Source organism: Monodelphis domestica, chromosome 3, assembly GCF_027887165.1.
Source record: "Monodelphis domestica isolate mMonDom1 chromosome 3, mMonDom1.pri, whole genome shotgun sequence".
NCBI classification, from domain to species: domain Eukaryota; kingdom Metazoa; phylum Chordata; class Mammalia; order Didelphimorphia; family Didelphidae; genus Monodelphis; species Monodelphis domestica.
This window is the reverse complement of record NC_077229.1, coordinates 23,561,704-23,576,270: the sequence shown is the minus strand read 5'-3', so window position 1 is coordinate 23,576,270 and position 14,567 is coordinate 23,561,704. Positions and strand designations below refer to the sequence as shown.

General features: G+C 60.7%; 1 protein-coding gene across 1 annotated transcript; it reads right to left on the bottom strand.

The window, feature by feature from the left end:
- Positions 1-2,282: 2,282 nt before the first annotated feature.
- On the bottom strand, positions 2,283-8,137 carry MN1 (MN1 proto-oncogene, transcriptional regulator). The gene has a single exon (XM_007490485.3). The coding sequence runs from the start codon at positions 6,546-6,548 to the stop codon at positions 2,388-2,390; it is 4,161 nt and encodes a 1,386-aa protein (XP_007490547.2). The 5' UTR covers positions 6,549-8,137; the 3' UTR covers positions 2,283-2,387.
- Between the last annotated feature and the right edge of the window lie 6,430 nt (positions 8,138-14,567).

Sequence of the window (14,567 nt, the reverse complement as noted above, 5' to 3'; positions counted from 1 at the left end):
GGGCCACCTAAGTCCCCTTTGCTCAGTGTCTCTCACCTAAGGGCTACCCTCGCCTACAAGCCCCAGCCGACAGAAGTGGGGGGAGGGATGCTCAGGAAAAGGAAAAGGAGCTAGAGAAAGGAGGGAGTGAGGAGGAGGAAGATGAAGAGAAGGAAAAGAAGGAATAGAAGAAGGAAAAGAAAGAAAAAGAGAAAGGGAGGAAGAGGAAGGAGAAGGAGAAGAAAAGAGGAGGAGGAAGAGGAAGAAGGGGATAAAAAGATAACGATGAATAAGGAGGAGCAGGAGGAGCAGGAGGGGGAAGAGGAGGAAAAGGAGAAGGATGAAGGGAGAAAGATGAAGGAGGAGGAGAAGGAGGGGAGGAGAAGAAGGAGAGGGAGAAGAGGAAGATAAAAAGGAAAAGAGGGAGAAGGAGGAGAAGAAAAAAGGAGAAAGAGGAAAAGAAGAAAGTAGAAAACTTGGTAGAAGAGAAGGAATAGGAGCTAGAAGAAAGTAAAAGGAAGAAGAGGAGAAAAGGGAAGAAAGGAGGAAGAAGGAAGAAAAAAGGAAATAGGGAAAGGAAAGTGAAGAGACTTAAAGGAGAAAGGAAAGAAGGAACAGGAGGAAGACAAGGAAGGAAAAGAAAATAAAAAGAGGAAAAGATAAGAAAGGAAAAGGAAGAGGGGGATCAAAGGTAGAAAGAAAGGAAATGAAGAAAAGAAAGAAGAGGAAGAAGTAAGAAGGCAGAGGAAAGCAGAGCAACAGCAGCAGCAGAAAAAGGAGGAGGAGGAGGAGGAGCAGGAGGAGCAGGAGGAAGAGCAGGAGGAGCAGGAGGAAGAGGAGGCAAGCTCGGTCCTAGTCAAGTAAATAGGGAACTAATGAGGGAGGCATAATAAAAGCAGGTTTAACCAAGCTGCTTTTTGGCTGACTGACAATACTCTGATGAGTGAAGGAAGAAGCCCTTGTATGTGGCTTTTTTTTTCTTTAAATTATGATATATAATTTTAAGAAGTCATTAGCCTTAAAAAAAATGACCTCATTAAAATAAAACGGAAATCTACAGGAGTCGAAGTCATCTTTAGGTTAAAAAGAACGGTTATCACTTTAACTCCAATGGTTTTCCATTTAAGGTCTTTTCCCCCCTCAACTTATAGACTCATAATGGCCTCTAGACACTGGGAGACCGATAATGGAAACGAATGCCGGAATTAAACATCTGTCACCCCGTGCAGCTCCCTATTGACAAACCCTTGGCCCTCCGTGCCTCCCAAGAATATATACCCAGGTTTTTTGCCCAGGAAAGTTTGTCAGTCTCAGTCACCCCTTCTTCTCTATTTGTCCCTCTCCCCAAGAAGAGAAAATGTAAAAAAAAAAAAAAATAGCACCAAAGGAAATCCAGGGACAGTTGAGAGAGCCCTGACAGGTCTCTGGATTCTCAATGAATAAGCCAGGATAGTAACAAGAGACAAAACAGCTATTCATTATAAGAGCAACTGTCAAATTAGGGAGGGCCTCAGAGAAATGCACAAGACCTTACAACTTCTTCCTTCCCTCCCTCCTTTCTTCTTTTTCCCTTCCTTCCTCTTTTTTCCTTACCTCCCTCCTTCCTCTTTCCCTCCCTTTCTTTCTTCTTCCCTCCCTTTTTTCCTTTTTTCTTCCTTCCTTCCTTCCTTCCTTCCTTCCTTCCTTCCTTCCTTCCTTCCTCTCCTTTCCTTTTCTTTCATTCCTCCCCTTTTCCCTTCCTTTTTTCCTCTTTTCTTCCTTCCCTCCTTCTTTCCTTCTCTCCCTTCCTTTTCTTCCTTTCCTCTCTCCCTTACTTTCTTCTTTCCCCTCTTCCTTGCTCCCTCCCTTTCTTCCTTTCTCTCTTCTTCCCTTCCTTTTTCCTCTTTGCTTCCCTCCTTCCTTTTTCCCTTCCTCATCTCTTTTCTTCCTCCCTCCCTCCCTCCCTCCCTTACCTACCTAGCTCAGGCCCCAGACCAGCAGGCAGGAATGTAAATGCCAGCCATTTGGGGAGGGGGAGGGTAGAAGGAAGAGGAGGGGTGGGAGGTCACGCACACAGCTAGCCCAGCCTCAGCCCAACCAGTGCCCTGAGGTAAGAAAGGGTCTCTGGCTCATCTTAGGGAAGGGTTTGGCCTCCTCCGGCCTCCCCCTGTGCTCAACAACTCTCTAACTCGCATAGAAGTTGCTCTTGATTTGAATGAGAGAGGGAAGCTCCAGCTGTCAAGAATGCCCCTCTGGGGCCCAGGGCGCAACTCCCTGCCATCCCCCTACCCCCAGCCACAATCCCACCCGGACCCACCCAAAGGTGGGGAGGGGGAGTGCAGAGGAGGAGAAAATCCCTTAAGGCTAAGCAGCATAACTATCTCCCCCAGGGCAAACGAGGGTGTCCCACCTCCCTCCACCAAGGTAGCCTAAGGGGCTCCATCCCAGAGGGAGCCCTCCAAACCCTTAGGCTCTCTGGGGCCTTCTGATGTTGCCAGATGCCAACTACTACTCCCAGGATGCCCTTCTTCCCCTGGAAGATGGGGGCGCCTGGGGAGGGGGGAGGAGAAGCCAGACCCTGGCGACAGAGTCCAGGGGAAGGGCAGGCGGGAAGGGGGAGGGGTGAAAGGGGAGGAGGAGGTGGGCACGGTACCTCTACCTTCTTTGCTGACTGGGTTCTGGGCCTTGGCCTTCTCCCAGGGCGCCAGCGTCTTGTCGTCCTCGGGGCCGTCCAGCAAAGCCTTCTCGCCAGGCATGTACCAGGTGGAGCTATGCTCCGCCATCAGGGAGTCCAGGTCGATGGTGCTCATGGCGCTCTTGACCGCCTCCGGGCAGCAGGCAGCCAGCTCGCTGTCCCCGTTCTGGCCCCCGCCGCCAGCGCACTCGGCCTTCTTGCCCGAGCCGCTGCTGCCGCTGCCGCCGCCGCCCCCAGCGCCGCCCTTGGGCCCCAGCGGCTGGTCCTCAGAGATGCTGAACTGCTGCCGCTGCAGCTGGATCTGCGCCTGGAGGATCTCCAGCGGGTGGATTTCGTCCTGCGGGGCCGTGCTGCTGGTCGGGGTGCGGACCTGCTCCAGGCCCGGCGTGCCCGGGGGCGCCGCCCCCCCGCCGCCGTAGCTGTCCGGGGTCGAGGTAGAGGTAGTGAGGAGGCCCCCGAGGCCCGGGGCCGCTTTCTGTCCGTGCTCCCCGCCAGGGCCCCGCGGGATCTTCGGGGAGCCGCCGAGCAGGGGGCTGCGGCCGGCCTTGGCCAGGCCCGTGGCAGCATTGTCGGAACTGGACGACACTTCGTCCTCATTGGCGTAGGCCGCGCCCACGTCGTCGGCGAAGTCCCCGACGTGCGGGGAGCTGCCTGCCGACTTAGCCCCGCTCTGGAGGCCACTGTCCAGGGACGACATGAGGTCGGCCTGGTCGCCCAGGAGTAGCTCGGCCCCTTTGGCCCACGACGGCGATGTGAGGGCCTTTTCGTGAGGGGTGGGCGCTCCCCGGGGCTCCCCGCTGGCGCTTCCCCCCGGAGGGCCGGGCGCCACCTGCTGACCCGGGCTCACGCCCGGGCCCCCGCCGTCCGCTGCAGAAGCGGAGAACTTGTCGAAGAAGGTCCCGGGACTCACGTGACCGCTGTCCCTTTTTCTGCGGCCCCTGCCCCGCCCGCCGCCTCCGGGCACCGGTTTGCCATCGTTGCCCGACGTGGCCTCGATGGTGTAGTTGGGCGAAAGACTCGTTCCGTCCCCGGGCACCGGAGGGTTAGGCGGGCCTGGGGCCTTCCCGCCTCCGCCTCCGGTCCCTCCCGGGCCCCCAGGCGCTGCGCCGCTGGGGAAGTAATCCGGTCCTGAGGCGCCCGCGCCGCCGACGCCCCCGCCGCCACCCCCGCTGCCACTGCCACTGCCCCCGGAGCCGCCGGTCCCTGCCCCATCGGGGTCAGTCTGGCTCAGTTTCCTCTTGCCCTCGGGCTGGTTCTTCTTGTTGAAGGTGACGTTGAGGTTGGGCGCTCCGAGGCTGGCTATCATGTTCTGACAGGCGGTGGACAGCGCGGCCAGACAGCTCTGGCCGAAGAGGTTGTCCTTGGAGTTGGGCTTATTGAAGGAGCCCAGGCTTAGCGCGCCCAGCTTGCTGCCCGAGGCCCGCTGGCTGGGCTGGAAGTCGGCCTGGGGAGGGTAGCCGCTGCCCCCACCGCCGGCCCCGCCGCCGGCCCCACCTGCGCCACCCGGGGAGGAGCTCACGCCCGGGTTACTCAGCGGAGTGGCCTGGCGGCCCGGGCCGCCGAACGGGAAGGCCGGCTGGCCGCCCAAGGGGGGCGCCGCGAAGTCGGGTGGAGGTGCTCTTCGGTCCGAGGGAGCGCTTGGCAAGCCCACCCCCGCCCCGGGGGACTGTAACTGGCCCAGGCCGCCGAGGCTGCCCCCGAACTGCGAGTGCAGGCCGGGCGAGTGAAGGGCCGGCACGTGGCCTTCACCGGGCATCCGCAGAGACTCTTGCAACCCGAGCCCGGCCACCCCCGGCCCCCTGAAGAGCATCCCAGAGCCACCCTGCGCCAGGCCCAGCTCGTGGGGGCTGCCGTCCGGGGGCAAGCCGGAGCCCCCCAGCCTGCGCGGCAGGAGGTCTCCCGGGGGCGGAGGGGGCGGGTGGGGCCCGGGGAACCAGGCGCTCTCTGGTGCCAAGTGAGGGTTCTGCGGGTCGAAGTTCCCCAGGCGCCCAGCACCCCCACCCCCGCCGCCCCCGCCGCTCTCTCTCTCAAAGTTGGCCTGGGCCAGGCCGGCCACGGGTCCCCCGTGCACCAGGCCGCTGCCCGGCCCCACTTCCCCGGGGTGACTGAGTGGTGGCAGGCCAGGCTGGCGCAGCCGCTGCTGTTGCTGCTGCTGCTGTTGCTGCTGCTGCTGGGTGCGGGACGCCATCTGCTTCATCATGAGGGCCGCGTTCTGGCGCTGCTGCTGCTGTTGCTGCTGCTGCTGTTGGTGCTGCTGCTGCTGCTGCTGCAAGGCCTGCGGGTCGGGGCCCGGGTGCTGCAACGCCGGGCCCGGGGGAAAGCTGTCGGGCACCGGAGGGGTGAAGTCTCCGGGCAGGCCCGGGTAGGCGGAAGGGGACAGGTGGTTGTCCAGCGCTCCGCTGTGCAGGCCGCCGTTCCACGAGGCGCAGCGGTCCACGCCAGGAGTGCCCGGGAAGTCGAACCTCGCCCTCTTGGCCACGTTCATGTAGGGAGCATCGAAGTGCTGCAGCCTCTGGTTGGGCGCCGGGGGCTGCTGCTGCGGGGGAGCAGGGGGAGGTGCCGGGTGCTGCATGGTAAACACCGCGTCCGAGTAAGGGTGCATGCTCCGGTTCTCCAGGCGGTGGATGGGGTATTCGAACTGGGCGTGCTGGGTCGGAAGGAGGGGCCCGCCGTCTTGCAAGCTGCCACTGGCCGGGTTGGCCTCTGCCTGGGGCTGCCGAGGGAGGGCCGGGGGGCACGAGTTCTGTCTGGCCAGCAACCCAGGTGGCTGCTGCTGTTGCTGCTGCTGCTGGGGTTGCTGCTGCTGCGGTGGCGGCGGCTGGGGCTGCGGCTGGGGGGGAGGGGGCTGCGGCTGGGGAGGCTGCGGGGCCTGTTGCATTAAGGGGTGCCTGGCCGCGTTAACCCCGGGTTCCATGCCCACTGCCATCTTCCGGGCCCCTCCAAACCTCTCGAAGAACACGCCGCCGCCGCTGCCGCCGTGCTGTTGCTGCTGCTGCTGCTGTTGCTGGGGATGAATCTTGGACATGGCCACCATGCCCGGGGCCCTGGGTAGGGCCGGGGCTCCCGGGAAGGCGCCCCCGGGCACCTGTCTGCCAGTCCCGTAGTGAGGCAGCTGGCCCTCGGTCTCCGAGGGCGAAAACACTGGCAAATCGAAGTGTCCAGAGGGCCCGTCGCCAGGGTAATTGTATTCCAGGGACTCGACGCCCCCTTGGTTGGCCATCCTGCGCGCCTCCAGGCTGTGGGAATCCGAGCTGCTGGAGGCCGGGAGGCCATGGAAGGAGGCCGCCCGGTTGGGGGACTGATCCAAGGGTAGGCACGGGGCAGGCACCGCATGGCCCGAGGGTCCCGAGCTGTGGTGTTGGAACTCTGGGATATTGCCGGGCCTCTGCTGCCCGAAACCTTCACCCCCTTGGGTTTCCGCCATATGCTCGTAGCCCTCAGCGAAACCAGGCTGGTTGCCCAGGCCACCCCCGCCGCCGCCGCCGTAGCCCAAAAGCCGGCCCCCGTGCAAGCAGGAGGCACCGGGATCCGGGCCTGCGAAGTTGCCGCCGAAGTGGGGGTGGTGCTGGTGAGGGTGGTGGCCGCCGGGGTGGCCGTGGTGGGGCTGCTGGCTGCCGAAGAACCCGTGCACCGGCTGAGGCTGCAGGCCCCCCGCATGCAGCTCGGAGTGCCCTCTCCCGTGGAAGCCGTAGGGCTCCCCGGCCATGCCCATGTTCATACCCAAGAGAGGGGGCTCGCCCAGAGCGCTGATGGCCGGGTCTGCCGGCCCCCCCGCGTGAAAAGCCGGGGCTTTGAAGTGGCCGTTCATGCTCAGGCCGGGTTCGCCAAAGTTTCTCTCGCCTTGGCCAGCGTTTCGGCTATTGATCGGGGGCTCAAACTGATCCAGGCCGAACATACTTTCGGGGGAGGGGGAAGAGGGTCAGGGGGCGGAGGAGAATCAATAGGGCATGACAGCCTGCTTCTCCCCGCGCGCCTCCTGCCAGCAGCTCGCTGTGCCCCCGGGACCGGCGCTCCGAGGCGGCTAGGGGCGCGCTCAACTGGGTAAGGGCGCAGCGCGCGCCGCCACCTCGCCCTGGGGCTGGAGCCTGGGCCGGGGGCCGGGGACAACGGGTGAGCGGGGTTAGGGACCAGGGGTCGGGGGTGGGGGTCTCCGCTCCTCACCCAAAATACTGCCTTGGCCAGAATCCCGCGGGCTGGGCTCACATCTTGCAGAATGGTAAGGCCTCTAGGGGGAGAGCAGCCGGCCACATGCCCCGGGCGGTTCGCACGGAGACGCGTGGGTCCTGGGAGGGGGGAAAGGGGGACGGGGAAGGGGCGGGGGAGCCAGCCCCGGGGCTGAGGCGGCTCGGGGCTGGAGGCTAGCAGGGCCTCTTGCTCGGACAAAAAGTAAAGTGGAGGGTAGGGGGAAGGGAGTGGGGAGAAAAGACGATCACCTTCTCAAGTCCAAATTGCCTGGGGTCCGGAGAGCTGCCGCCTAGCCCCCGAGAGCACTAGCTGAAAGGCCCCGCGAAGGGAAGTCATTCAGAGCAGGCTGGCGCTGGAGGACGGAAGGTCCCCCTCCCGGAGTCTCCCGAGCCCCTGCTGTCCAAATATCCGCCGGCCGGGTGGTTCCGATCCGCCCCGCGCTCTCCGCAGACAGTGCGGTTCAGGCTGCCTCTGCTCTAGGGGATCCAGTTGCTGGGGGCTCCGCTCCGCATGGCGAACGTGGGGGCCCCGAGCCGGCTTCCCGGCCGGGCTGGGACGTTCCGAGGTAGTCCCACACCTGGGGCGGGAAGCTTCGGGCTGCCGGGCTCGAGTGACGGACCCAAGACGTTGGGCTGGGGGCCACAGCCGGACGTCCGCTTTCCCTTCCACGGGGCTGAGTGTCCGCGGCCCGGGGCGGCGGGGCGAGCGCCGTTCAGTCCTCCTATGCTCAGGGTGCCGGCCACCTCCGCCGCCTTGCCTTCCCCTGGCGTCCTGCAGTCCCTTCGTTCTCTCCTCTTCCCTTTCCCGACCGCTGGTCCGGGGCTCGGAGTTTGGCTGGGCTCGCTCGCTCGCTCGCTCGGCTCCCTGCTCTGGCCGCGGAGGGGAGGGGGAGAGGTAGCTCTCGGGCTCTCCGCCGCCCGGCCTCTGCCCCGAGGTGCTTCCGAGCCTCCACTCCCCCTTTCAGGCTGAGAAGGGGGGGGGGGGAGATCTGAGCAGGGTGGGAGGCACAAACCCGAGGAGGGGGGCTGGGTGCGCTGCGCTCTTCTCTCTGGGCTCAGGGGAAGGGAGGAAGCCGGGGCCTTCGCTCCCCTCTCCCGGCTGGGGGCGGGGGGGGGGGAGGCCTCGGTGTGGGGCGCTCCGAGGGTCTCCCTCCGCTCCCCTCTCTCTCTCTGTCTCTCGCCCTGCGCTCGGGAACCAGCAACAAGTTTTGCATTTCAGCAATCAATTTCAGCCATTAGGTCTGCGCCAATCAGCGGGACGCGAGCTCCGGGCCCGGGGCGGGGCTCGCTCTTAAGGTGGTCCGGAGCTGAGGCCGGGGAGCCAGCCCCCGCAGAGAGCCGGTGCTTCCCCCCGCTCACCCCACCCCTCCCCGCCCCCACCCCGCAGCCCCAGCCTGTATCCCCAGTGCCCTGGCCACCTCAGGCCTCGGGGGCCCCGGCTGGGGGGTTGGGGGGTGGAGAGAGTGAGAGCGGGGGACTTAGGGGAAGAAGGAGGAGGGAGAGCTGGGCTTTGTTCGATTTCCCGTGCAGTCCCCCCACCCCCCTGGCCCCCATCTCCTCGCCCCCCCCCCCGCCCCCGGCCGCTGATGCGGAGCCGGACTCACCAGGCCGGCTGGGAGAGGGGAGGGGGCCCGGAGAGAAAGAGGTGGGGAGGTGGGCGGCGGTTCGGGCCGAGCGGTGCGGGACGCCTAGACAATGGGGTCGGGAGGCAAAGCCCCGGGACCGGCCTCGGAAAGTCTCCAAGTGGTGGCTGGAAGCGAGCTGCCGATTCGGGCCGGCCCCCTGCCCCAGAAACACGGCTCGGGACTGTAGCCCCGGGCGGCCCCGAGGGCTCGGACCCGGAGCGGAGTCCAAGCAGCGGCGTGCGCCCAAGGATTACCATTCCACTTGGCCAACCGGGCCCGGGCGGGGACGCGTTTTCCCGTCCCAAGAGGAGCGGAGAGGCAGCGCGGGGAGGACTGGGGTTGGGGGGCGCCGCAGGAGTGTTGCAGAGAAACACCTTCAAGTTTGGGTGCCCCCTTCACCCGGGCGGAAAAGAATCGTGGCCTCTCCCCCCTGGCCGCACTAGAGGGAGCGGCCTCTCGGGGTTCGGGTCCGCCGCGGCAGACCTGGCTTGGAATGGGGGGAAGGAAAGGGGGCTCTCAGCTGGGCTGGGGCCCCGATCCCGAGGGCCCCGGCACAAAGGCGCAAAGTTGGGGCCGGCTGGCTGGCAGCGAGCGCCCTTAGCCCTCCAGAGCCGTGTCTAGTGGCGCGCCCCGGGCTCGGACTCCAGGTCCGAAGCCTGGCCAGGGCTAGGCCTCCTTAAGAGCTCAATTAGTCCAGAGGGGCTAAGGAGTGGAATTGGGTTGTGATACCAGAATCAATAGGTGTAATTTAATATCTTCTCTGCTCCTTATGAAATATTTATCCCAATAATCTTAGTTAAAATGTTTAGCTCTTTCTTGATCTCCACTGGGGCTGGAGGCTGCCCTGCAGTCAGTGGTTGGAGGTGATACGGTGGGGGCGGAGGGAGGGAGGGAGGGAGAGAGGGAGGGGGGGAGAGAAGGAGGGAGGGGGAGGGGGAGGGAGGGAAAATCCTCCTTGCATGAAGATAGCAGCACCAGGCTCAGTCACTACGAAGCTCACATCCCTGGAAAACTCTTGAAATGCCTTGTGATCTCCATTCAATCTTCACCCGAATGAAGCGAGGTGTAGAAAACTGCTCCCCCGTGTCCCCACCACCCACTGGGCCCCAAAGGGTGCCTCGCTCCAGGCTGCCCTGGGCGTGGAATCCGAAACCGAAATCAGCGTTATCAAAATCCCAGCCCATCTCAGTCCAAAACAAACCGTGCCCCGGCTGGAACAGAGACACCCCCGATCCTCCGGGCGCCGGGCGCAAGTTACTAGGTCTGGTGATCCCCGGGCGCCCGGCCTTCGCTGGGAGCTGCCGAGGAGAGGGCCCCGGGGCGCCCGGGGTCAACTTTGTTGGGCTCGGGCCCGAGCTAGGCCGCAGAACCACCAAGTTTCCTAGGGAAGAGGCTCTAGGGAAGGCGGGCACAGGTTTACCATCCGAGGGGATTCGGAGAAGCGGCCCCTCGCTCTCTGGTGCGGGTGTTTCGGAGCGTCCCGAGATTCGTTTCTTGCCCTCCCCCCCTCCCCAAATTAAGCCGGAGAATCCCCCACCTCCCCCCGCCCCCACCCAAAGGAGATCCATCAATAAATGGCCAGAAGAGGAATTTGTCCTGGGCCGCGGAGTTGGAAAGGCTTTTTTTGCAGGACCAGGATGTTGAGCTGTGATTAAATATTGATTTTATGTAATTAGTTTTCATGTGAACTATCCTCCTTGCTGATGGCTTCGAGATCTCAGAACTGGGAAAGAAAGGAATCGGACGGGGAAGTTATCCGTTAGCGCCGTGACAGGAGAACCGGCCCGGGCTCCGGGAGAGCGCCGGGGCGGGCGGGCGGGAGGGAGGGAGGGAGGAGCCAGCCCAGGGAAGCCGAGAGGCAGAAAGGGCCCAGCTCGCGGCCCACCTTCCCGCCCCTCGCCCCCTCCCGCTCAGTGTCCGGGAAGGCAGTCCGAGGCAGGAGTGCGAGGAGAGGAGGGGGAGGGGGGATGGCGTGAGTGAGACGCGCACAAGGGCCTGTGACAGGCTGGGCGCAAAGGGTGGCCACATGCCCCACGTCCAAGCCCCAGTGTCCAAGGCTGGCGCGTCTCCATCAGGTGTGTGTCCACTTCTCCCGAGCGGAGGAGGGGTGCCCCAGGGTGTGCCTGGAATGGAGAAAAGAACGAACGCCCCAGAAAATGAATGGAGCTCCCGCTGGAGGCTGGGAGGCCGGGGCTCTGAGGGCTCTGACCCGAGATTGGGCGAAAGTCCTGCCATCTGGCCACACAATCTGGGGAGCTCGCAAGCTTTTTGTGCGGCCTCACGGGGTTCCCCAGTGCCTTTCTGTCCATTGAGAAACCGAGGGTACCCGGGGAGCGGGGAAGCGTGCGTCACCCGGCACGCCACGCCGCGCCGCGCTGCGCCACGCCGTGGGTAGGCTTCCATTTCTGAGATATTTTTATATGGCCCTGTCACAGGCTGGGGGGCTCTTCTTCTATTTCTGTCTGTCACCGAGGCTCAGGGTAGCATTTGTGCCTCGGCGCCCAGATAAGTATGTGGGGGAGGGAGGGAGAAAGGAAGAGGGAGGGAGAGGAGGGGAAGGAGGAAAGGAGGGAAACAGAGAGGGACAGACAGAGAGAGAGGGACATTGAAAGAGGGAGACAGAGAGACAGAAAGAGGGAGACAGAGAGAGAGAGAGGGACAGAGATAGAGGAAGGAGACAGAAAGAGAAGGGGGAGAGACAGAGGGGGCGACAGAGACAGAGGAGAGAGACAGGGAAGGAGGGAGACAGAGAGAAGGAGGAGACAGACAGACAGACAGACAGATGGAGAGAGGGACAAAGAGACAGACTCAGAGAAGGAGAGACAGAGAAAGAGGTAGAGGAGGGGAGGAAGGGAGGGGAGAAGGAAGGAGGCCAGCGAGCAGGGTTGTGGGAGTTCTTGCTGTTGTGTGTTTTCCTTTGGCCCTGGCTTCGCTGGTAGCCCGCGTGTGGCACTGGGTATGTGTCAGGAAAGGCGTGGTGGATGAGAAAGGGATGAATGTCGGTCAGAAGAGGCGAGTGAGTGGCCTGTTCAGGAGCGCTCCGTGTAGCGGGCTGACGGGAGATGGGTGAGGGCTGTGTGGAGTTGGCGTTGGTGAAGGCTCGTGAGGAAGGACTGGGCACCGGCAAGGGGCAGGTGGGGGCACTGTAGGGGACTGGTAAGAAGCTTATGGGCAAGGAGAGGGTTAAGTGGGCACGGGCAGGGCTCCTCTGCGAGGAGTGAGGCGTTGGTGGAAGGGGCAGGGGTAGCCTGGGGTAGAAAGGGGGCCGAGATGCCATGTCTGGGCATGTGCGGGTGGGGACATCATATGGGCATGTTACTGAAGTGCCTGTGCCAGTGAGGAGTGTGGCATTAGGGAGGGCACCAGTGCAGGATTCTGTGTGTCTGTTGGGAAGGCTCATGGGTATTGGTGTGTATGTGTGTGTCCCAGCCCTTTCCCGGGCAGCTGAGGCTGCCGGAGATTTCTTTGGAACGGACACAGTGCCCCCTAGTGCCCAAATGATACTTCAGGCGGACTGTGGAAACCAACCAGACAGGAGGGTCCCTAGCGAGTCCTGCCAATGCTCCCCTTCCCCAGCTGGGTCAGGGTGGGGCTTTGGCAGTGCCTCCCTCCCTTCTGCCTTGGCCATGGGCAAGCCAGGAGGAATGAGAGGGGAGGGAGAAGGACAAATACTCCCTGGCCCCCAGCCTGAATGGAGCCCCTTGGGACTCCCCTCCCTCCCCTCTGAGCTAGAATGGGTCTAGCACACAGCAAGCAATTCCTGGATAGTTATTGAATCCTGTAATCATGGATTTAAGGCTGGAAGGGACCTTGAAAACCACTGAGAACAGCCCTTTCATTTTACAGATGAAGCAAGCCCCAGAGAGGTTAATGACTTGTCCAGGGTCACACAGCTAGTAAATATTTGTCCGGCAAAAAACATTTATTAAGTGCCAGTGAGATGTACCAGGCATTGTACTGAGTCCTGTTTGGGGTGGGATTTGAGCCCAGTTTTTCCTGATTCCAAGGCGAGGGCTCTCTGTACCACTATACTTCCCTGAAATAGGCTTATTCTTTGTATTTGCTTTCCCAATAGGCTAAATAAATACTTGTTGGTTGACTGACTGATTGATAGCTCCCATTTTTTATTCAAGCCTATGGGCTCCCCATCTGAATTCCTCCCCCTCCCCCCCCAAAATAGCCTTGAACAAACTATTGAGCAAGCTTTCATTGAGTCCACAGTGTAGAGAGCAGCTAGGTGGCTCAGTGGATTGAGGGCCAAGTCTGGAGACCGGGAGGTCTTGAGTTCAAATATGACCTCAAAAACTCAATGTTATGTATAGGTAATGGGGATTAAGAGACTTGCCCCAGGTCACATAGCCAGGAAGTGTCTGAGGCCAGATCTGAACCCAGGACTTCTCATCTCCAGGCCTGGCTCTCTATCCACTGTGCATTTATTAAGCATCTAGTGTATGCCTGGCACAATGCTAGGCATCAAAGATGCAAAGACAAATGTGAAACCAATCCTACCTCCAAAGAGTGTCCTTTCTGTTGGGGGAAACAGCACATAGGTACCCAGAGACCAAGTGGGCAGAAATAAAAATCAAAGTTGTCGTGGTCGCCATTTGTTCTTGGTTTTGGAAGAGGTTCGATGGCTTCACAAGGGGTATTACTGGTGACCAGATAGGAACAAAAGGAATTGTGGGAAGGGGACACCAGAAAAGAGGCCGCGTGGTTCAGCTGCTTCAAATTCAGGGCATCTACAGCAGAGGACCCATATAGTGCTCCATTGGTATCCCCCAAACATTACTCCAGTCCATTAGAGCATGAAGGGTTTGCGAGACACCAGGAACAAGAGTGCCCCTGGCAGGGGTGGAAGGTGTGGAGAGGAGCCGTCCTTGGAGGACGTTGTCTTTCCAAGACCAGGGGGGAGGTGGGCTGGGCTAAGTGGCCACCATATATATCCCTTCCAGGTTCCTGCCACTTAGTGGGAAGCTCCCTTGGCACCACAGGTGCCTCCGTTTACACAGTCTCCAGTTAAACTCCCTCAAACCCAGGACCACCGAGATCTGCCCAAGACTGCATCAGTAGATCTGCTCTTTCTGCCTCAATAAGTGACTTCTCTGCGTCTCAGTTTTTCCATCTGTAAACAAAGGGGTCTCAACCAAATGGCCACTAAAGTCTTTTCCTAAATTTTTTTAACCCTTCCCTTCTGTCTTAGCATCAACACTGTGCATTGGTTCCAAGGCAGAAGAGTGGTAAGGGCTAGGCAATGGGGGTCAAGTGACTTGCTCAGGGTCACCCAGCTAGGAGTGTCTGAGGTCAGATTTGAACCCAGGACCTCCGTCTCAATCCCCTGAAACAGCTAGCTGCCCCCTTTTCCAACTTCTAATAGTCTATGTTAGCTGATCCCACTCCTTCAGAACTGGCAGACATCAGAACTAGGAGGATGGAGTGAAGTTGGCAAAGGGGCAAATTTAGATTTATGTCAGGAAAAATTCTCTTGGTGTTCGGCCACATCCAAAAGGGAAATGAGCCCCCTCGGGATGCCTCCCTCCACCAAGAGGATGCTTGTTGGATGTGTTGTAGAGGGAAGTCTTGTTTAGGGCTGGGTTGGACTGGACACCTTCCCCTCCCTTCCCGGGACTCTTCCAACAAAGAAGTTCTGTGATGGTCTTCCTTCCCAGAATCCCCTCATAGGTACTCATCCAGGCTCCTCTTCTCCTAGCTAAGGTCTTTGTGAGCTTAAGCCACTGAACCTCTCTAGGGCCCTAAATTGGCTCTTCTGGAAAAGGAAGGGGTTGGACTACATAACTTCTAAGGTCCCTTCCGGCTCTAGAGTCAGGAGAAATGAGTTCAAATCCTGACACTGAATATCTGTGTGACCTTGGACAAGTGGCTTAATCTTGGTGTACCTCAGTTTGATCATCTGTAAAATGAGAGTATTAGGCTAGACCCCTTCCAAGGTCCTTTCCAGTTCTAAATCTATAATTCTATGAACTGTATGTAATCTATGAGATGTCTCACCCCCAGCACCACCCCCCGTAGTGACAGGGAGCTCACTACCTCACTAGCCTAGGCAGACCACCCCATTGTTGGGTAGCCATCAACATGAGGAAACTCTTC

Bases quoted from the DNA above. Each gene is read 5' to 3' on its own strand.
- MN1 (XM_007490485.3), bottom strand. From the start codon at position 6,548: ATGTTCGGCCTGGATCAGTTTGAGCCCCCGATCAATAGCCGAAACGCT.